The sequence below is a fragment of the Mytilinidion resinicola genome (genome assembly GCF_010093595.1).
Source record: "Mytilinidion resinicola strain CBS 304.34 unplaced genomic scaffold BDZ99scaffold_7, whole genome shotgun sequence".
NCBI lineage: Eukaryota > Fungi > Ascomycota > Dothideomycetes > Mytilinidiales > Mytilinidiaceae > Mytilinidion > Mytilinidion resinicola.
Window position 1 is genome coordinate 1,220,094 of NW_022985443.1, and position 21,358 is coordinate 1,241,451.

The 21,358-nt window shown below is 51.6% G+C and overlaps 9 protein-coding genes across 9 annotated transcripts; 5 read left to right on the forward strand and 4 right to left on the reverse strand.

Moving 5' to 3' along the window:
* Positions 1 to 135: 135 nt before the first annotated feature.
* On the forward strand, positions 136 to 1,157 carry BDZ99DRAFT_560096 (uncharacterized protein; the record flags this gene model as incomplete). The annotated part of the gene is made up of 1 exon (XM_033727278.1): positions 136 to 1,157. The coding sequence occupies one exon, from the start codon at positions 136 to 138 to the stop codon at positions 1,048 to 1,050; it is 915 nt and encodes a 304-aa protein (XP_033578699.1). The 3' UTR covers positions 1,051 to 1,157.
* Positions 1,158 to 1,826: 669 nt separating this feature from the next.
* Positions 1,827 to 3,744, reverse strand: BDZ99DRAFT_279962 (ankyrin). Its single transcript, XM_033713985.1, has 2 exons — positions 3,667 to 3,744; positions 1,827 to 3,603 (listed from the first exon to the last, which is right to left on the reverse strand). The coding sequence occupies exon 2, from the start codon at positions 3,544 to 3,546 to the stop codon at positions 2,032 to 2,034; it is 1,515 nt and encodes a 504-aa protein (XP_033578700.1). The 5' UTR covers positions 3,547 to 3,603; positions 3,667 to 3,744; the 3' UTR covers positions 1,827 to 2,031.
* A 5,893-nt stretch (positions 3,745 to 9,637) lies between these two features.
* Positions 9,638 to 10,347, forward strand: BDZ99DRAFT_280030 (uncharacterized protein). The gene is made up of 3 exons (XM_033713987.1): positions 9,638 to 9,931; positions 9,990 to 10,154; positions 10,249 to 10,347. The coding sequence occupies exons 1-3, from the start codon at positions 9,816 to 9,818 to the stop codon at positions 10,310 to 10,312; spliced, it is 345 nt and encodes a 114-aa protein (XP_033578701.1). The 5' UTR covers positions 9,638 to 9,815; the 3' UTR covers positions 10,313 to 10,347.
* On the reverse strand, positions 10,098 to 11,204 carry BDZ99DRAFT_280003 (Isochorismatase hydrolase). The gene has a single exon (XM_033713986.1). It carries the CDS (start codon positions 11,055 to 11,057, stop codon positions 10,383 to 10,385), a length of 675 nt encoding a protein of 224 aa, XP_033578702.1. The 5' UTR covers positions 11,058 to 11,204; the 3' UTR covers positions 10,098 to 10,382.
* Positions 11,053 to 13,067, reverse strand: BDZ99DRAFT_440662 (putative purine-cytosine permease FCY2; the record flags this gene model as incomplete). The annotated part of the gene is made up of 4 exons (XM_033717728.1): positions 11,053 to 12,049; positions 12,106 to 12,504; positions 12,564 to 12,731; positions 12,784 to 13,067. 4 exons carry the CDS (start codon positions 13,065 to 13,067, stop codon positions 11,353 to 11,355), a joined length of 1,548 nt encoding a protein of 515 aa, XP_033578703.1. The 3' UTR covers positions 11,053 to 11,352.
* A 625-nt stretch (positions 13,068 to 13,692) lies between these two features.
* Positions 13,693 to 15,346, reverse strand: BDZ99DRAFT_385240 (putative homogentisate 1,2-dioxygenase; the record flags this gene model as incomplete). The annotated part of the gene is made up of 4 exons (XM_033715421.1): positions 13,693 to 14,073; positions 14,127 to 14,310; positions 14,363 to 15,124; positions 15,177 to 15,346. 4 exons carry the CDS (start codon positions 15,344 to 15,346, stop codon positions 13,693 to 13,695), a joined length of 1,497 nt encoding a protein of 498 aa, XP_033578704.1.
* Positions 15,347 to 15,764: 418 nt separating this feature from the next.
* On the forward strand, positions 15,765 to 18,085 carry BDZ99DRAFT_497403 (uncharacterized protein; the record flags this gene model as incomplete). The annotated part of the gene is made up of 3 exons (XM_033723511.1): positions 15,765 to 15,829; positions 15,903 to 15,995; positions 16,064 to 18,085. 3 exons carry the CDS (start codon positions 15,765 to 15,767, stop codon positions 17,928 to 17,930), a joined length of 2,025 nt encoding a protein of 674 aa, XP_033578705.1. The 3' UTR covers positions 17,931 to 18,085.
* Positions 18,086 to 18,508: 423 nt separating this feature from the next.
* On the forward strand, positions 18,509 to 19,750 carry BDZ99DRAFT_518993 (uncharacterized protein; the record flags this gene model as incomplete). Its single annotated transcript, XM_033725360.1, has 1 exon — positions 18,509 to 19,750. One exon carries the CDS (start codon positions 18,509 to 18,511, stop codon positions 19,748 to 19,750), a length of 1,242 nt encoding a protein of 413 aa, XP_033578706.1.
* A 346-nt stretch (positions 19,751 to 20,096) lies between these two features.
* On the forward strand, positions 20,097 to 21,316 carry BDZ99DRAFT_560130 (NAD(P)-binding protein; the record flags this gene model as incomplete). Its single annotated transcript, XM_033727279.1, has 6 exons — positions 20,097 to 20,130; positions 20,187 to 20,257; positions 20,341 to 20,525; positions 20,577 to 20,658; positions 20,716 to 21,004; positions 21,054 to 21,316. The coding sequence occupies 6 exons, from the start codon at positions 20,097 to 20,099 to the stop codon at positions 21,314 to 21,316; spliced, it is 924 nt and encodes a 307-aa protein (XP_033578707.1).
* Positions 21,317 to 21,358: the final 42 nt, after the last annotated feature.

The following is a 21,358-nucleotide window of genomic DNA, read 5'->3' on the forward strand; positions in this document are numbered from 1 at the left end:
TTCGTCACCGCCTTTGGTTATCAGTTTTAAGATTCTTCAACCTCCGACACAGACCTTCTCAAAACCCCACTAAAAACACCACTCTGTTTCCATCAAACCAGAACCACCACAACAAGCTATCACCAAGCAACCAATATGCCGAGCGCAGATCCACACTCTGAGCGCTTCATCGAAGCCCTATTCGCGCAACCCAGCGACCCTTTCCCTGTCGCAATGCGGTTCATCGGCACCAAGATCCTCCACTTGACACGCAACGTACCGCGCACCGAGTGGCAACACGACTCGCAACAAGGATACAAGTACTCGCGCTATTCAGAAGCTAAATCTGTTTTTACGACCGAATACCTGCGAACCCACCTCCCCGAGCAATACTGCTTCCTGCTCGATCTCGCGCAAGAAGGCACGAACGACCACTGGGACGAGTTCTTCAACGAGATCGTCGGCCTTACGGTTGCCATATACACGTGGAAGCACAACCTGTGCCAAGCGTACGTCCAGCCTTTCAAGGCCCCAATCACTGTGGAGACCAGCAGCCAGCCTGTGGATGTTGCGAACCTAAGCCCGGACGATCGCGAGTGTTCGATTTGCCACGAGTCGCTGGTTTTCGCCGGCGCGGAGCCCGCTGTCAAGACACACTGCGAGCATACGATGGGCCGCGACTGCTTGAACACTTGGATCACCTCGGGTGCGGAAAACGCCAGCAAATGCCCTATCTGCCGCCAAGAATTTCTTAGCACCAACCCGCCTCAGCGCCGTCCCGGCCGCCCTACCACCAACGATGACTACTCAGACATCGTCGCCATGTTCCCAGCAGAAGCCCGCGTGCAGATTGCGGTGGTCGAGAGCTGCTTTGCGGCCCTGGGTCCGCTCGAGTCGATAACCAACGAATGCTTGCTTGAGCTCCAGGCTGACCAGGCACGAAGCTCGACGATGAACACGCTGGGAGCCAGGCTGCATGCGCTGAAGTTCCATGAGCTGATTCATCACATCATGGAGCTGCTGAAGGAGCTGCAGCTCCCGAGTGCTATGGCAGGGCGGTTCATCCTCTAGGTGCTATGTGAGCTGGGTTTTGTACGTCTTTTTCTCGCGAAATCTCATGGTCTGGGATCTTCGAGCTGGTCTGGACTGCCGATGGTGCGGTTTGACTACTCTCCGAAATATAACCCATTTGCTCCCGAATATCCTTCTCGTCTTCGAACGTGAATGAATTGAATCGGTTCACTTTTGCTCGCTCGATACCGTTGTGAGGAGTGGCCCTGCTGGGAGGTACCTGGCTAGTAAAGAGGTAGTCTGATTTCCGCTGCTTGATCATAAGAATGGGCACGCGCATATAGCTCTGCTTGGGCTTCAATCTTGGTCGTTCGATACCGCTGTGAGGAGTGGCCCCGCCGGTGGATAGCTGGCCAGTCAAGAGGTAGTCTGATTTCCGCTGCATGAACATGAGGATGGGCACCTGGATATAACTCTACGCGGAGTTCAATCTTGCTCGCTCGATACTAAGGTCAGGAGTGGCTTACGGGGCAGACGATTGGCCAATAGTATGTTTCCCCAGGCTCCTAGATATTTGGATTTTACGTATTCGAAGTATGCAAAGGTTGGTGCAGTGGGAATCAAACTACCCTTTGACTGCCCAGCCACCCACTCTGGGCCCACCCCTGATATTGGTGTTGAGCGAGCAAAACCAGAGCCCAAGTAGCCGAGAGGTAAACCAAATTTCTATTGCATCAACCTCATAGATATATCGCTTCTTAAGGTTCACTCTTGCTCACTTAATACCGCTGTAAGGAGTATCTCGGGCTTTAGGAAGCTAACTAGTCAAGAGGCAGTCCAATTCCTCCTTTCTGGTCTACTCCGTGTTTGAAATCTTCAAGTAGAAAGAACCTTATATGATTTGTAGGTGCTAAATATGCTAGATATACACTCAAATACTCCGACATAGAAAGACCCCGTACCGGTATTTTGCGCCCGGCGCTGCGGTCCAGCTGCCTCGGCATGCTGAATGGCGATAAACTGCGACAAAATAGAACTCATTCATCCAAGCCAAACTTTGTACAAAGTGACCAGGAGGACCAACCCCAGTATACCCAAAATGATCGGATTATTCGCAAGGTCCGTGTTGATGCGCTCATTCCGTCTCTGAATTTCGAGTTGCGTTGTTTCAAGACCTCCGCCTCCACCGCTTTGTTTAGCACCTTCTGGAAAACGGTCGACTGCTGTTGTCTCATGCACAAGTTTCTTCTCAGAGAGCATTTCCGCTTTGATCTGCGGTACTGTTTTGGCTTCAACATCCAGCTCAGCCTTCACATCCTCCTTCCGCACAGCTAGCGGCGGTTGAACAGCCAGCGGCGGCGGCGGCGATGGCAACGATCTTTGCCTATCGGCCTCCACAACAAGATACCGTTCCAAATCCTCATGCTCATACTCCTTCGCAATCTGACTGACAGTCTTGCCCTCCGAATTCTTCAAATGCACCGGCGCGCCCGCCTCCACCAGCCGCCTCGCCGCCCCCAGATCCCCCGCATACGCAGCCCACGCGAGGCAAGTGAACAGCGTGCTCGTATTCGACTTGATCTCGCAGGACGGCTGCGCGAGGAGGTACGTCGTGATGCTGATCCAGTTCGCCTTGAACGCGATCTCCCACGCCGGCTCGTCGCGGAAGATGGCGATGTTGAGGTCAGCGCCGTGCTCGACGAGCCGGCGCACAGCCGCGATGTTGCCGTTCTGGCAGCCAAGGATCAGCGCAGTGCGGTCGAACGTGTCGAGGATGTCTGGGTCGGCGCCGGCGTCGAGCAGCATGCCCACCACGTCTGGCCGGTTCTTGGTGACGGCAAGGTGCAGCGCTGTGTCGCCCGAGTCCGGGCTGATCTGGTTGATCTCGGCGACTGAGGTGCGGGCGATTCGCTCGCGAAGATTGTCGCTGCTATGTTGTTGGACGGCCATCCAGAGGGGTATCTCGCTGTTTATTGAGAAGGTGTCGGCTTTGTGGACCGGTCGAATGCGACCCTCGTCTTCTTCCTTCTTCCGAGCCACTTGCAGCAGTTCGAGAACTGCTTTTTTCCCAGCATCTTTGGCGGATTTCGCTGGTGTTCGGCCGGCATAGTTTTCGATAGTGGTAAGAGCTCCATACTCAAGGAGAACTTGTACAGTCCTAACGAAACCTGAACGCGCGGCATCGTGGAGTGCTGTTTCTCCTGATCTAGACCCTTGGGCATTGATGTCAAGGCCCTTGCATCTCTCGAGAATTACGCGGAGTGTCCTGAACTGGTTGTTGCAAGCAGCGGCGTGGATGATTGTACGTCCAAATAGATCTCGGAAGTCGTACTGAACGTTGTGCTCGAGAAGAAGCTTGACTGCTTCAGTTTCACCGTAGTCGATGGCTCGTTGGATGGGTCGCCCTCCCTGATCGTCTTGTGTGTTGGCATCAGCATTATGATTAAGGAGTAGCCGTAACTCCGGAATGAAGCCACTCAAAGCTGCATATTCCAATGCTGTATACCCTGCGCGGTCCATTGAGTTGACGTTGAGTCGGGGATCGTTGACCAGCATGTCAAGCGCTACATGATTTCGTCCGTCCACCGCAAAGTGTATGGCCGACCATCCTGCCTAAAGGTGGCAACTGAAATTAGTATATGTTTCTAAAACAGAGATGGTGGGGGCAATTCTAACTATCTTCTACTTAACCAGTTCTTCGAGACTAGTGGCCGAATCGACAGGTAAGTGCCAGGCAAAGTTACGAGTCGATTCAGTCAACGGTGGTGTCTCACTGCAGTCTGTGTACAATCATAGGTTTCGAATTTAAGTGTTTGGCTTGTGCTCGTGATAGACGTGGGTAAGTCTCTCTGTTGAGCTGGTAACTTGCCTAGCAAGTCGGTCGGACAATCAACCGGGGATACCGGATCTCGCTTTGAGACTCAAAGCCCGTTGAAGTAGACCGAACAGTTTTCGATGAGTGCACACAGACTGTAACGAGCAAACTGGCACTAGGGAGTTTGATACTTGCAAGGAGAGTTTACTTACAGGCTCATCCGTACACAGATTTACATCAATATCAGATCTTTCGAGAAGCAGTCGCATAATTTTGCCGAACTCATTCGATATGGCAATCATAAGAGCCGACCTGTTAGACCGGGTTACATAAAGCTGGTTGATCGCTATGTCCTTTTCTTTGAGCAATCGGCGGACGATATCTTCATGGCCTGCTGATGTCGCTCGCAGCAATGGAGTCGAACCCCTAGAGCAAACAGTGTTGGCTGAAGCACCCGAAGAGAGAAGAGTTTCAGCCACATCCAAACGTGCTTTAGAGGCGGCGTATATAAGTGGTGTCGTTCCTAGAGAGTCTCGCGCGTCGATTTTAGCACCCTCGGCGATTAGGTGAGCAACAATCTTGTTAACTCCAAAGAAGGACGCAATGTGGAGTGGAGTGACGTCCGCTAGTACGTCCCAGCTCTCACTCGACCAGGTATCCGTGTACCAAAGAGCTTGAACCGCAGAGGCCAGATACTGCTTATTCCGTAGAAACATGAGAGCCTGCGGAGTTACGAGTTCTGAATCGCATTTCCGTGCATGGTGGCCCCAATTTAGAGCGGCGTAGCCAAGGAAAGGGTGATGCAACAAGCGCTCTTCGTATAGGCTTGATTCGTCCAGCCCATGGCAGGGCCCCTCGGCGAAAGTTTCAAGCTGGAGGTACGCAATGCAACATTCCGCGATTTGAACCTCTCCATCTGGGAACAGCGTTTCCCGGCGGTCTTTGAAATAGCCTTCGGCTGTTTCATGCACAAGCCTTACGTTTCCACTTTCGTCAATCTGAACAATGCCGGCACTTAGAGACATGAGGGCCTTTGCCGAGAGGATATGGTCTCGCTGAATATCTCTTACGCCGCGAGATATCGCGGTCGCATGTTCTAATTCAACGACCTTCAATGGTCTCTCAGCATAGGTCACCCACATGAAGAGTTTCTTGACCGCTCGTTGCCGATTTGGCGTCAATTTCTCAATTCGCATCATTGCTTGGTCGTAGATACCGTTGATTTCCTTTGGTAGGTGTTTTAGCGCTTCTTCTAGATCTCTCTTATCAACGCAATCAGCCAGAGCGTTCATGTGGAACGTTGCAAGAAGAAACCTATCGAGTCAGCTTGTTTTATCATTACGGGTAATTCGGGCCTGAACACGGTACGTACATCTTTTTCGCTTTTGCGATAACCGTCTTCAAAATACGCTCTCGGAGCCCCGGACTTCTTTTGACAAACTGCGAGAGATCTGGCTCCATCTCGATTCTCTCATTCACATAGCTTTTCACGTCCTCTGGGTGGGCGGATATTTCTATGTTAGTACTGTTGAACCGCTTCGTTGACGTGTGCCCGCTATTTCCACATCCGATGCCCTTTTGAAGGCAATCTTCGCAGACATCCCAATCTTCACAATCGTCGCAATGATGGTAGACATCCAGGTTCTTTTTCCCGCAGCCGTCGCAAGATATAATGCCATTTGTGCCTCCGAATCGAGTAGCAATGCTGTGTAGTTTTCGTGAAGTTATCATAACTTGGGGATAATTCCCTTTCGCGGCCTTGAATTTGTCGAATTTTCTGAAAGTCTCAAGGAGTCGTAATCGTTTTGCGTCATCGCTGAGTTCATCCAAGGCATCCAGTATGATGAAAACCCTTTCGTATTGGCTGATGGCGTCATCGAGGACGTCTACCAGTTGAGATAGCGTTGGGCTTGTACTGTCTTTTCGGTGCTTCTGATACAGCTCAAGGAGCTGTTTGGAAATAGAATCGTGGGATTGGAAGACCTGTTTTAGTAAGCTGGCGATGAGGGGCTCTAAGAATTGTGTAGTCGGGTTGTCGAAGCTACAAAACGCAATCAAGACGATTGCATTCTTGCCTTCATCTTCATACTGCTTTCTGAGATGATTGACTGCCATCGATGCGATGACGGTTTTCCCTATGAACGGTCAGACTAAGAATCATAAGCCTGGCATGTTCCGCGTTACCTGCTCCGGGGTCTCCATAGCACCACAACCAAGGCTCTGTGCCGAAAGCCCATCGGCGAAATTGTGCACCCTGGAAGAGCCACCCTCCTGTTCCAGGGGACCCAACAGTACTTTCTTGCTTCTGGCGGAAATTCAGTGGAGATAGCCAGTCGAGGATCTCCTTGAACTCGCTATCGGTGGTCTTCCTGACCACTTCCGATATGCCTTCTTGCATCTCGTAGGTTTGAGCAATTTGGGCCTGATTAAGAACAATACTCAAAGAGGACTTCAGACGTTCTATCCGGGCGACTATCTTTTCCACTTGCCCTTGGTCGTAGGGCCATCGCACGGCCTGGATAAACTTGGCCCGGCGTGAGTCCTTTGTAGTCAGCCGGTCCCAGACGTCGCTGATCGCTGTGCTGGTCTGATCAAATATGCCGCCAGGGGCAGCAAGCGAATCGATCGGCTTCAACCATTGTCCATTTTGGTCTGCTGATAATGGCGCGAACTGGATTTCTAGGTTGCGCAGCGTCATCCATAGCAGCGTGAACTCATCGCAGAGTTTGCGGCGGTCTCTACCCCCCTCTTTAATAGTGTCTAGTATTTTGACAATCTTGAATGCACCATCTGCAAGCTGGACGATGCTTGATGCCAAGCCGACCGCCGTGATTGGATCCATGGTACGGGTGACGCCAAGGTACGATGCAGGAGAAAGCTATTTTGGCACATCCAATGACGGGAGTTGGTGTCTGAGATTCAGATGACCATGGATACCGCATAGAGGAAATGGGTTCAGCCGCTTCATGCGATCTCGGAAATGGTTTGAGTCTTCATCAGGGATCCTCCCATGACATCTGAGGCTCCGTCCGTCGAAGTCGTGATGCGCTCTGGGGCGAGTGTTCGGCCGCTGCGCTGGATTCCACTTCGTGGCACAATAAAGCTGTCCGTATCTCGGACGCTGGACATGCAGGAGGTGGCCTCCACGAGGTATGTCGTTGCAGAAAACCATGGTGTTCTACAGACAAGTTTCAAGCTCCGCAGTGGGTGGGGGCTGACTTTCCACAACCCTTGTAGGTGCAGAATCCTCGGCGAGGTAGAGGCACCTGGGATTAGCCGCTGACTAACTATACCACTATTGGCTTAGTTACTGCCACATGCTATCCTTTTAGACAGGAGGCCTGAAAGTTTGATGGGATATGTGTGCTTTTCACTGAGCCTCTTGGAGCTGAATTGATTGTGAAGTTGTGGAACTTCCAGCAATGCTGATAGGAAGCGCGATTATTGAGTTCTCACGTGGCATTAATTTATTTCCTCCACAGCAGGCGTGGGAAATGATTTCGTAGCTTGCAACTGGAAATCTATCTTTTGAGTATCACATGGTCATCGAATCAGCATGCTAATTTCTCATAATCAACTTCCCATACTAATAATCACGTGATTCTCCCACCAATCCATTTCTTACCCACCTCACCCGGTAGCTTTTCCAACGCGCTCCGAACTTCTCCGGGTTCTCTACTAGTATCAAGTTTGGGATCGAAGTCTTGGTAAGTCTGATTCTGACGGAGTACGTATTCCTAGCCAGCTAGCCTACGGAGTGTGGTACGGCTAGCGTCGGCTACCTTAATATAGAACACGGTTCCTATATTTAGCCCTCACAGTTCTACGGTACGGCTACGTAAGCCTCCACACACAGGAGTATATATACGGCGTACGTAGCCTAGATAGATGCTCATCCAATACATCACTTACCTCGTTCAATGCATTGTTTCACCTCCATCCTCAGATTCGACAATGATACGGGACACTGTTACGACTCTTTTATCATAATACGCGTCTACGAAGAAGATTGAGCCATATCCGGCGGCTTCACGATACCTAATCTACTTGCAACTATATGCCTTAATCCATAGCTCCTCAGACATAGGATTTGGCATTACTAGCTGTGCTACAGGCTCCAGGTCCGCCAGGGGCGTCCTTCGGCCCTTTATAAAGCTAAAAGTCAATTGCGCACTGTAGGTCTCAGGACCTTTCCTGTTTCATATTTGTACCTAGTCGCTTTCAATCTTTATCCTATGAGGGTTTATAGTCAGAGATTACTTGTGCCTTTGCGATCAAATCTAGCACACCTACCACTCAGGAAACCACCGCCCCGATGACTACCTCAACCCCACTCTATACTCCTTCTTTCTAACACCTGTATCCTGCTTCCCGTGACCGATAAGCTTGTGGCGAGAGATAGGGCGGCGGCTCTGAGGGAGGGGAAGTTTTCAACGCGGAATATGAAGAAGACGAGTTGAGACTATGAGGAGGCGGCCGACGCGAAGAGAGATACTAGCAGCGGCGAGGGAGCAGACCACTGGCGTGGAGGGCTGGCTGATCAGCTTAATGTGTCTCCTACAAGTCCATTGTTATTCTCAGTTGTCCTCCTCAACATCAGCAGCGGCCTCATCATCAGCAGGCAGCAGCAGCGCATCCCTACCGTCCCGAGTCGTGCTCAGCTGCAGCCCCAGCTATGTCACGGCCTCGACGTCGTCCTCACCAAGCCATCGCGCCTCGAATCGACGCCTAGCCCTTAGCACTGTGGCACACAGTAGCGGCGATAACGTCCTCCCCCGTACACGCTGTCCGTCTTCCTTATGCCGCCGATAACGTCAACCAGACCCTCACCCTCACTCTCTTCAGTATTTCCGGCGCCTGCGTCTTGAAGCCTGCGTCCCTGATCCTCCCACTGGGTGTATTCGGCAAGCTATCGGAGGTTGTTGACGTCGACGGAGAGGCCGGCGATCTGCTGAAGAAGTCGACAAGATGGCGTCGACGAGAGAAAGCGAGCTAGGCTGACGATGGCGTTCAGGTCTAGCTTTCTAGCCGTTGACGTGCTGCGAGAGAGGATAGAAGAGAGCGGATTGGCGGAGCAAACGGGAGGCGACGACAAGCGGTAAGTCACAACAAGGGAGCGAGAAGAATGATTAAAGAAGAGTTGCATTGATCAGTGAGACTATTCAGAGGACCGGTTGAACCACAACAACCATAAAAGAGACCGAGAGAGACTGGCGCGACCATACTACCCTAGAACAGAAGGGAGGGGAAAACACTTACGGAAACCCATGAAGTCATTAAGAACGATTCTTAGCACTTCCATCTCTCCTCTCCCATCGGTCATTCCACACCTATCATGGGCGAACTCCCCGCGCTACCCGGATCTATAGCGTCTCATTTTTTCCCACCTCCCCGGGCGCGTACGGTCGGCCAGGTCATGCCTCAGTGCTTCACTTCCTCAGGTTGATTGAAGATCACGCAGCCGGGAACGGGTCGTCGAGAGTCCAGGAAGCTGAAAAGCTGGAGGGGAGTGTAGGGGAAGTGTAGGGGAAGTGGAAGGGATGGAGGGAAGAGGGGGTGGGGAATGAGTGGGTAGTTGACAGAAGTTGGGTATACAATAGGGCAGTATACGAGGCGGAATGAGGACGAGGTGAGTTAAAGAGAGAGCAAACATGGAGAGAGTCGGTTGTCGATTGTCGATGGTCGAAAGCTAAGACGAGAGTCGTTAGCTGAGATCACGATGGGAGCGAGACGACTTACTGGGGCAGAGGAAGTTGGTGCGATACACGGTGAGCTAGGTGAAGGTCAGCATTGATGATGCAGAGAAGACCCATGATCCATCGCAAGTCCCAGCCAGTTCTCTCAGTCTCGTCGTCGTTGTTTTCGGTTGGAGGAAAACCAGGAACGGGTGGCGAAGGCTTGAATTTATAGTCGGGCGTGTGCGGGAATCGGCCGCGGCTTGGCGCGGTTGCCTGGAGCCTGCCCGGCGACAGAACCTCAAGAAAGTCAGCCCACGTGTGAAATCCATGTGATGTTAATATTATCGAGGAAAAGAAGGGCACAGGAGCAAGAAAGCAAACGCGCGAGACCTAAGCGAAAGGCCTCACAGGAGTTGGGATGGGAAGGACTAAGAGAGACATTACGGGAGTAAGTGAGCCCTAAAGAAACACAATTAGGGTCTTCGAATTGAAGCAAATTACTACAGAGTGTCTGCTCATCCATCCTGGCTTACTGCATCTCAAATTCCGTCACTCCTCTTGGATGACTCCAACACTATCACAATCCGAAGCAAGGACGAGTATCAGTCTCACCATCGAGGTCTTGAACACTTCTCGTTTTGTATCATACAAGTTTGCGCCAGTCTTACCGGGTTCGTTCGTTCTTTCTTCAACTACCAGATCTCTTTCTCACCAATCGACAACTGCAGTTCACAAACTCCTCTAATCATTCCTCAATCTACACAGAAATAACTTTCAAAACAGCGTTCAACTATTCTCGTCTCTCTCTCCGATTTCCAAGAACAGATGAAATGGGCAAATGAATTTCTTCCTCAAAACCTCACATATCACGTGACCCCTACCATCCACTCCCCCTTTCCCTACCTCTCCCACCCCTTCCCCAACTTCTCCACCGCCTCCTCCTCCGCCACCACATCCGCAAACAAACTCTCCAAATCAAACAGCGTCGCCTGCTGAATCTCCCGACTCCGATCCCCACTCCCCTCATCCACCACCACACTCCTAAACCCCCACCCCACCGCATCCACCGCCGTCGCCCGCACACACCCACTCGTGCTCACCCCACAAACCACCACCGTATCCACCCCCATGCCCTGCAGCACCCCCGCCAGATTCGTCCCAAAAAACGCACTCGGGTTCTTCTTCAGCACCACCACGTCGTCCGGTCCGGGCGTCAGGCCCTCGAGCCACGCGTCCATGCCCCGCGTGTCACCGTCTTGCCAGATGCTGATGCCCGGCGCTTTGACGGCTTGGATGGCGCCGTCGAGCATCTTGGGGTGGTTGTAGCGCACTTGGGCCCAGAGGACGGGGGTGGCGCCGGTGCGGGCGGCGGCGAGGAGGCGGCGCATGCAGGCGGGAGAGGTGGAGCCGGCAGGGTCGGCGAGGAGGGAGAGGGGGGAAGTCGGGGACCAGTAGGCGCTGCAGACGTCGATGAGGAGGAGGGCGGGGGAGGTGCCCCAGCCGAGGCGGGTGTGGAGGTTGGAGGCGAGGGAAGAGGCGTAGGAGGGGTGGGATGTTACGAGGGGGGCTGTCATGGTGGTGGCTAGGATGTAGTAGGCTAGGAGAAGGGAATAGATGAGAGGTGTGTATGTTGCAGGTAGGTGAGGTGTGTTGGGGCCTACTGTTTATGCATGAACAGATGCCGGCCGGCAGTCTGGAATCTGTGCCGGAAGCTTTGAGAACGAGTCACTAATATACAGAAAAGTCAGGCTTGAAGCTTGAGTGTAGCGAAGTCAGATTTATGGTTCGTCTATTACCGGGTATTATAGCTAAAATGTGCGCCCCATCAATCTCATCACTCTAACGACAGACGAGATTCCTCAGACGTGTTCAGAGCTTCCCCCTAATCTTGATCTCCAACATCCTCGTAGGGATGTAGATCATAGTTCCAAGGACGAGCGCAAACTCGAATCCCAAATCTCCTGCTTTCTCTGCTATTGGGCCCGTATACCAGGTCTGCGCCATACTCGGCACTACCAGCGCAAACGGGATGATCAGCGCGGCGAGGGCTGCAAGTCCACTCGGGAGTTCGCTGGCCACATTCCAGATCTTGTGGTCATACGCTGCCGGGTCGGCCTTGCGGAAAATGAACCATTCGCTCAGCAAAATGCCCGTGAAGGCGGCAGCCCAGTAAGAGATGACGCCTAGGAAGCTTTCCAGGGACTCGAAGAAGGATTCTGCGGCTTTGATGCCAACGCCGAGGTCAATGGCGGTGATGAGGATGACGAAAAGAACACGCGGCACTTTGACAAATTGCGGCCAGATGATCTGGAAGTTCAGCGAGACGGAGTAGAAGCCTGGCGAAATTTGTGCCACGACAGAGAGGGCGAGGAGGACAGCAACGAATTTGCCAAAGCCGCCTGCTGGGTGCAGCATGACTTCGAGAACGCCGCCGACGGAGTCGCGGTCGTAGGCATCAGCCCAGGATGGGACATTCGGCACTGCACCACCGATTGCTGCACCGAGACACATGAGAAGAACGGACGGGAGGCAGATGCCCATCCAGCAGTACATGAAGATACGCCACCTATAGTGACACTGATTAGATATGGTCACTAGACAGTACGGACTGGAAATGCCTACTTCGGTGCCTTGGGGGAGAAGTAAACAGCAATATCTCCCACCGTCGAGCTATACGGAAGCATGTATCCAGCGATAAAGCTGATGAAAATCATGACAGTCTGTCCACTTGGCGCAACTGGTGGTGCCTGCTCCTTCAACTTATTGCCGCCGCATCCAACAGCTACGAGAATGGCAATCAGAGCCGGTATCCACGCATATCGTTCATATTGATGGATGAAGTTGAAGCCGAAGAATGCAGGAACCATGGCACAGATACCAACAACAACGATTCCGACAACCTGGCTGATGGAATCGTTTGATACAGCTGCTAGAGTTTGTCCGGCAGTGACTAGGCAGATGATTTGGTAACCGCAGAGAGAGCACATGTTCAAGATGACGACGAGAATATTTGGGTACATGCTATGATGCGTTAGAACTGGACTCGATTGAAGGAACACGATATAAAGCATGCGACTCACCCAAAGCTATATCGGGCCTGAATCATTTGACGCATGCCTGTACGCGGCGAGATAGTCTCAATGTACGCAGGTGGTATGCAAAGCAGGAAAGAGAAGAAGAAGATGAGAAGACTGCAGTCTCTCAAGCTTAGTCCAAAGGCCAACGTTCCGAGCATGCCGGTGACAAGGCTGATACAATGTTAGCTTCAACTCTAATGTGTATCGAGAGATGCAGACTTACGGTAGAGGACAAATCAGACTGGTGAACCACACAGTGAAGATTTTGTTGTATTGCAAATCGGTTCGTTGGTCTTCGGGCACGGGCTGCACACCACGAAGCTCGACACCAGTTGCGGAGAGTAGTTTCCAAAGTTTAGCAAATATCCCTTTGCTCATAAGAGGTGACTCGGCTTCGATGATCTCTACGTCCCCGGAAATAGGAGTGGAGGTATCGACGACATGGCCCTTCTCAATGTCGGATCCGGCCTTTTCGTTAGGAGGTGTATTTGTTGATGCTCGTTGCATGGCTGCTTGATCGACCAGAAATGGGCTTGGTGGAAAAAGCGAAGGATGGTCCCGGTTACCAGTTCGTTGGGTGCAACGGGAGGAATGGCTTCTGCATGGCCTTATTTTATGTTCTCGCTAATAGGCCAACGCGGGAGCAATGGCAGTTGCCCGGGACCGCTATCAGATATGGGGTATCTTGTTTTGCCGGCCGCTGCTTGATATACATGATAGGACCCTGGGAATGTATCGGCAGTTCCACGCGTAGCACAGCGCTAAGAGATTCTCGACTAGCATAGGCCTAGTGGCTATCGAATTAGCGTAACGTTGCGAACACTATCATTTCTGTTATCGTGGTCACTCACTCAGTCGTACGGGTTTGACTCGGAACACGATCTTAGGTGTCGTGAAACATGAAGGTGTTGCAACATAAGACACCCGGAAGTGCGATGCTAAGTCATTATCGTAGTTCGGAGATATCCACGGCGAGCTCAGTACTTGCAATTCGGGGATAGTCGACCTTGTGTAACACGTGACTTTCCAGTCACTTGCCACGTTGATTATTTTACGAAGCCTGGACGCTTCCAAAGTATATACTGTTGCGCTGTAGAGACGGCCGAAGAAACGCGACATTTTTCGTCGCCGACTACGCTGGCCGAGTCCCAAGAGCAGGTAGACCGCTCTCCGCGAGCGCTTTGTTCACTTCGGCAAGATTTTCCAAAAAGTGGCCCTTCATGTTGTCCCAGAACTCCGGCCGTTGGATCTTGATCGTGTTGTGCCTTTCCATGGCGAACTTTGTCACGGAAAAATGAGAGCTGAGGTGTAGCATAAAACCAATGCTGCCAACCCCCACTAGCATGGGCTCCAAAGGCGTGGTGGTGGCCTTCACCCACGCCTCATACGACTCCCCATGTGGCATGTAGCTATGCTCCAGAGTGAGTCCGCCTGCTTCTTGTTCTCGAGCGCTACCGCCGTATTTTCCGCAAATGAGTCCACCAATTTCGGTGGCCATGTTACGATGATAGTACTAGCGTATCGGTGATCAGCAATAATTGACTCATAGGCGTGAGATATACGTACAGGTGGTCTGAATGTGTTTGTTGCTGTGGCCCACTTGGGAGTGAAAACAGCGAATTCGGTGAGTGATACTCCGTCCCATTTCGACTTCGCCATCAGGACTGTGTAGATGGTGGGGTCAAGTTGCTCTTTCATCGATGACGACAGAGCAACGAACTTCTCGAGCAGGTACTTGTACGGAACATAGCTGAACTGGGGTGAGCGTTCTTCCACGTACAAGAAAGATATACATTACTTACTTTCCATGCCACGCCACCACATCAAATGGTGTCCATGCTTGGTCATAGCAGTAGAGCTCTCCGGTAAGCTTGTGAACTATAGTCCACTTCGATTCGTCAATATCAAAACTGGCGACTGGCATCTCGAAGTCTCTAGGATGCGCCAGACCATTCGTTCCAACGGGTCCCATTTCCGGAAGCTCGTAGTGGCTACCGAATATCTCCTGGATATAACCATGCACTGCTCCATCGGGCAACAAAACTCGGAAGCGGATGCCAGCTTGCATGACAAAGATCTCTCCAGGCCGTACCATTACCCGGCCTAGTTCTGTTTGGACGTCTAGCCGGCCAACTTGTGGAATGATCAACATATCACCGTCGTTGTTGCAAAAAGCCTCGTTACCCATAGATGTATTGGCAGCATACATGTGAACCGCGACACCTTCCCTGATGGTGGGGTCACCGCGGCCACCCATAGTCTTGATTCCTTGGTAGAAGTTGATACTCTGGGAGGCTTCTGGGATGTCTAGTGGTCCCCAAGTATACGTGAGAGGAGTATAATGAACGTTTGGATTTTGCGGGGCGAAGCATGCTTCGAGGTCTGGTGACAGTGCCATGCGCTCGAGTGGTCGATGAGCGACTGAGGGTCGAACCCGGTACATCCAGACATGCTGTAACGATTGCCGAGAAGAAATGAAAGAGGTGCCATTGAGCTGCTCAGAGTACAAATCGTACCGGCATTTCTGTGGTACGTTCTGACCACCTGATGGTAAAGCGCCAGGTCTACGAAAGTTGTTAACGTGAGTCTGATGCAATTGCTCGTCGAACTACTTACACAGCTTCTGTAGCAAACCGATTGCCAAAGCCAGTCTGGTATCGATACGGATCACCCGTCCTTGGCTCGGTGGTGAAGGACCCAGCTGCAGATGCTCCGAAAGTAGGGCTGAACGGTGTGGCTGCTGTCGTAGCTGGAGCTAGGTTGTCCAAGCCGCTAATATCTCCCATGCTTGCTAATTCAAAAGAAGTGGAAACTGGCTTCGAGAACAAGGAAAAGATAAGAAGACGTTTCAGTGGCTACAATATTGCAGCAGCCGCGTATATAGCCCATATGGAGCCCCATTTCGCCACCAGACGGTAATGTAGGCCGCGGTCAATGTTTGCGGGGACTTGTGCCGGAGCCTGCAGTCTGCCGGCCGGTGATACTGTGAGGCCAGCCCCAGATCGACATGCACATAAGTCCCGGCACAGCCTGTCGCACTTAGTGGTGAGAGTCAGGGAAACGCGATAAGGGTCCAGGCCATGGATCAAACAAGAGTGGGTTGCAGTTCAGATAAGACCGATGGTGCCGGGGCTGGATAAAACCATCGGCCGGCCAGCAGCCGGCAGTTGGAATTGTGGAAGCATTGTGGAAGCATTGGACATGATGAATGAATCTCGTTTGGAGGAGAATCGTGCCAGGCTGAGCAGGGCCAGTGTTGCATGTCGAAGGTGTGTGAATTGAAGCTTGAGCGACGTTGGACGGAAAAAGCTCGGGCCGGCTGACTTGTTCTCGTCCAAAAAGATGCCGGAGACTTCGAGCCAAATGCCATCATGACAATGGAGTGCCTCCGTGTACTGGATGCATCAAGGCAGGCCCTCAGGAAAGAGACTCATGGTAGGTGCTATATTCCGGAGTGTTTCACGATGTAAAGGTCCTAGTGTTGATTCTAATCAATTCTCTAGCTCTTTTCCACCACGAGGTCACAGCCATCGCGATCGAGAGTTTCGAGCCCCTCGACGGAAGTCAAAGACAGATGCCCCTTTTGTACCACAACCACGTCCTCAACCGGGGTCGAGACGTGCCACAACCCCCATCATCCTCGAAACCCCACAGACGCTATCTCCAATCGGCTCGAATACTACCAGTAGTCCAGAAGCTCATCCTTCTTGGGAGCTATTACCTCCTCATGATGAAGTCGTTGAGGGATGCAAGATATTCTGGACATCTTTGATCCAAGTTGGCTTCATTCCGAAGCGCCTGTTTCTCGAGCGTCTGAGTAAAGACCGCTCGTCGATCAGCCTGTTCTTCATACTCAGCATCTTGAGCGTGTCTGCCAGATTTACGCCTAGTCTTATCAGACGATATGGAGACTGTTCAAGTGCTGGTGACTACTTCATCCGTCATGCGTCGCGGTTGGTGGGCCAGGTCCTTTATGAGCCTACTCTGGAGAACATCCAAGCGCTATTCCTCCTTGCACTAGCGCAGTACGCTCAGGGAGATCGCACGCGTAGCTCTATGAACATGGGCATTGCTGTCAGGATGGCTGGCATTTTGCGTCTGCACCGAGAAGAGACCTACATTCTCCCAGAGCACGTTTCTACGGATGAAGCGGTGCAATCAGAGATGGCGAGAAGGACCTTCTGGGTCTTGGAAACTCAGGACCATCTGCACTCCGGGCACGCTTCACCCTTGCCTTTTGCACCCTCTGACATTACCGCTTTACTTCCGTCGGACGAGAGTGACTTCGCATTCGGAAGAGTCCCCAAGCAACGTGCTGCGCTCGCTGGTACCAAGGCCGCAGAACTAAACCCACAACTGACCTCTCTTCCTTCACGCTCGTTGTTTGCGACTCTATTAGAAGCTCATAGTCACTGGGGCAATGTAGCAAGAAAAGCGTGTCGGACTGATCTTTCCAACGACTCGGTAAAGCCTTGGGACAGCGGTAGCGACTTTGCTCGCATCATCCAGACTCTAAATGATTGGGAGGCCGGTCTACCGGACAAGCATTGCTGGTCAGTCTGGAACCTCCGAGGCTATTGCGCTGAAGAGCTACATTTGGCGTATATGTCAGTTGTCATGGCCACCAGGTTGAACCATGTAGTAATTCGAAGGATCTACCTGGATGACATTCTTGCTGCTGCTTCTGGGACCTCACAGGACGATGCTCCACCAACTTTCTGGCGCAACGTCGCAGAAGACATGTTCACTAACGTGTGCGCTCTCCATGAGCGTATCGGTACATTCATATCTCTCCGTTCGGAAAACGAAGGGTTCCCGGCTATGCTGTTATTTTCTCTTTACGTGTGTGGAACTCTCGCCATCCAGCTCCTGAAGTGGCCTCATCTGGCCCCTCGGCATGCCCCAAAAGCAGAATCAATCGCAAGTGGCTCCCTGGAGATTTTGGGCGATCTGCAGCATATATGGCCACTAGCATCACGATGGACAAATTCTCTCCGCAGATCAGCGGCGTGTCTCCAGAGCAGAGAAGGTATTGATCTACCAACCTTTCTACCGTCCACGCAGTTCGAAGATCGGATGGCGAGCTCTGAGGATTTACAGCTTCCAGGCATGCACGTGGCCAACTCACCAAGAGATATCGACACAGCCAATCTTGAAGTGCTCAGCATGGCTGTGTCATCTCGGTCGCAGATGGAAATGATGGGTAGCAACGAAGACATGATAGATCCGTCTCTCACCTTGACACCCACTATTCGTCCCCTTGGTGATGCTTTCGAGACAGAGCTCGCAGAATTTCTACTCGGAAGAACACATATGGGAATGATGAACGATTGGGTGTCTGAACGTTTCAGCGTCACGCAGAGCTTTTGATGAAGTATCCCCCAGAGTATCGACCCACACAGCGGTCAACCAGAAGCCCAGCACGCATACTGGCCATTCCTACATACCTAGCATAGATCTACCTTTAATAGAAGACTCTGGCGTTAGCACACCTATAGTGCTCTGCGTAATTACCTTCTTCCAAGTACCTCTTCGGTGGCATCCTTGAAATGACCGTCCATTTTTGGAGAAATTCTATGTTGATCTGAATTGTTGAGAGGACGAAGATCAAGTTGGAGTTGGGAATGGACTCATAAGCCCTAACCGCTTTCAGATTAGCGAATGGCTATGGATTTGACAAAGGGTCACAACGAACCTCAGCACTCCACCTTACACCGACGCTTTTCTTCTTCCCCAACACTCGAGATCCAAACCGCTTGTAACTACTCAATATCAAAGCCGTGACGTCTGTTAGTCGACGCTGATTAGGGGCACCACTACTGATTTCGGTCCATCGGGATGGCCAGCCTTGTTGTCATGTAATAGAACTCGGACGCGGAGACATCAGTCATCAGTTGCTACACCATCCCCAGTTACACCCCCAAGAACGGCTCTCGCCAGAGTGAGCTATGCCCGCATCTCCAACAACGTTCACAGTACCGCCCACTGGCCCTGGAGCCCCGAAGCTGCGATCATCTTGCGATAGCTGTGGAACAGCCAAGGTCAAATGCGATCGTAATCAGCCCGAATGTGGGCGCTGTGCTACTCTTGGCCTGGCTTGTGTATATGGGCTATCCCGCCATTTTGGCAAACCACCAAGGAAGAGGCCTGCCATAGTTCTTGATGAAGGGGCCGCCAGATGCAAGAAGCGTACGACACATATCGACGAGAGCCGCAATCATCACATCGCCTCGGACTATACACAGCCCCAAAGTTTCAACCAGTCTGGGCAACTTGAATTCTCTAATTCAACGCCTGACATGCATTCATCTACTTCCGGCCTCGTGAATCCGTTACGCATGGACGAGCAGGATCAATTTAGCTCAGCTATTTTCCCCTCACTGTTCCTTGATGAATGGCCTCAGATGGATGGTTTCGGGTTTGGTCTAGAGATCCCCTCCGTCCCAAAGAGTTCTGCCACAGAGGGCCGACTATCAGCTTCCGCATTGGAGCCCGTTAACTCCATGAGGATGGACACCGCCTCTCACAAGTCCCATAGCTGCCCACGGGAGTCGTACGAGGTTTTTCGGGATTTGATCTGCCCGGCACCTGATCTTCACGTACCCGAAGCACATTCAGATCCCGTTTCAGCACAACTAGATCAGGTACTCTGCTTCACCAGAAACGCCATCGATCGTCTTACCCAAATTCTAAGATGTCCATGCGCCAGCTCCGGGCACCGGGTCATGGTGCACGCCTCTACTATTTCCCGAATACTGATGTGGTACCAACAGGCTGCGGGGTGGACCTGCAGACCGTCTCAGCCGTTAGGATTGGTCAACTCGCCAACGTCCAGCAGTGTGTCTCCATATTCGCCCCCTTCATATGATACAGCAGCCGACACAGATACAGTAAGCACACCCACACTGGCTCAATGTACTGGATTTGTCGTCGAGCATGTGCCTGTTTCAATGGGGACGTTCAGCATTGAAGATCAGAACATGCAGGCTGCTATCAGGACCCAGTTGGTCTTAAGTGAGCTTAAGAAGATGGCTAATTTGATTGACCTCTTCACATCGCAAGACTCCTGCGAATCCTCCGCCAGTGGCATTGCTGGCTTGCATGCACATCTGGGAGCATGGCTCCGGAGTGAGCATTCGCGGACTGTCAGAATTTTGACGACGAGGCTCAGTGCTTTGAACGATATTTAGATTTGCTTTAACCTAAATAGAATGTTCCGGCTTTGGAGCCAATATTTCAGTTATTCCTTAATTTTCGGCCAATCAAATGTGAAATTTGATTGGCGAATGAACACGCATTGGCTTCGGTTTTCGGGAACCGATAGAGAAACCCCATTGGCTGGGTTGCTGGTATTCAGGACAAGCGACCCTAGATACATCAAAACAACAGGTGAGTTTCTTTTTGATTAAGCTTGGGTCCTGAGCTAGATTATCTATATAATGCGGAGATCGCATTCTCATTTCTTAGTGGGAAATAGAGCTCGTCGGCACACATTCCTCTCCTCATCTACCTTTGATACCTTACCACCCAAGCACAATGGTTCATATCGCAATAGCTGGTGGCTCGGGTGGTATGCAACTCTGTATTCCAAATGAAGTAGCAACTAGAGCTAATTTTCCCTTCTAGAAGTTGCTAGTGAGGTCATCGACGCTTTGGTAGCCGCGAAGAAGCATGAGATTACTATCCTCAGTAGGAGAGTGAGTATTGACCCTGGCCCTTCGTCTTTCCGCGGTTATGTTACTAATGTGCGCAGGAGGCGCCTACTGGAGACAATAGAGAGGGATTGATATGGCGAACTGTAAACTACGACGATAAGAGCGAGCTCGCCGAAGCGCTACAGGGAATCCACACCGTCCTGTCTTTCATCCAGCTCATGACAGATCCGAATCAACAAGCCCAGAAGAACCTGATCGATGCTGCTATACTTGCCGACGTCAAGCGATTTGCTCCAAGCGAATATGGAAGGTGTGTTATCGTGTCGCCCTGGCGCTAGGTCAGTATTTAACGTCTGCAAAGTTCGACCACAGTGGATATGCCTTGGTGGGCTAGAAAAGACGCGACCCAAGAATATCTGAAACAAGTCAACGAGAGTGGAAAGGTAAAGACCAATTCCACTTGCTCTGACTGTCGCATTTGTGCTAACTCCGCAGCTCAGACTATCGAGTATACTTTGTTCCAACCAGGCATGTTTCTCGACTATCTGGCATTTCCATACAAGACAGCCAAACACCTTACTCCGCTAAACACGATGATTGATTTTGAGAACCGGCGTGCAGTTGTCGTTGAAGGCCACGACGCCATCATGACTTTCACTACAGTCCAAGATCTTGCTGCAGTTGTGGCGAGAGCAGTTGACTACGATGGAAAGTGGCCCGTGATTGGTGGTATCAGCGGCAACAGAATTCCGGTCTCACGAATTCTCGAGATTGGGGAGAGAGTTCGAGGTTTGTCTCACCTCCCCCATATCCTCGAGCTGCTCTCATAATATCACAGGTCATCCATTTGTTATTGAGAAGGTCAAACTGGAAGATCTTGAGCGTGGAAATCTCAAGACTTCGTGGTCGCTCGAAACGAGCCATCCAAGCGTTTCTGGAGAACAGGCCACGAGTTTATTGAAAGCTGTTCTCATTGGAATTTTGTTAAGCGGCGCAAAGGGTGCTTGGGATGTGTCGGATGAATACAATCAGCTTTTGCCAGATTACAAGTTCACCCAGATCGACGACTTCCTCGCCGAAGTCTGGAAGGGAAAGCCGTAGTCTTAAATGTTTCTTGGGCGAATTCGCTCACAGTGCCGGCCG

Bases quoted from the DNA above. Each gene is read 5' to 3' on its own strand.
- BDZ99DRAFT_279962 (XM_033713985.1), bottom strand. From the start codon at position 3,546: ATGCTGGTCAACGATCCCCGACTCAACGTCAACTCAATGGACCGCGCA.
- BDZ99DRAFT_280030 (XM_033713987.1), top strand. From the start codon at position 9,816: ATGTTAATATTATCGAGGAAAAGAAGGGCACAGGAGCAAGAAAGCAAA. The intron at 9,932-9,989 runs GTAAGTGAGCCC...AAATTACTACAG, and splicing joins CTAAGAGAGACATTACGGGA to AGTGTCTGCTCATCCATCCT. The intron at 10,155-10,248 runs GTTCGTTCGTTC...CAATCTACACAG, and splicing joins GTTTGCGCCAGTCTTACCGG to AAATAACTTTCAAAACAGCG.
- BDZ99DRAFT_280003 (XM_033713986.1), bottom strand. From the start codon at position 11,057: ATGACAGCCCCCCTCGTAACATCCCACCCCTCCTACGCCTCTTCCCTC.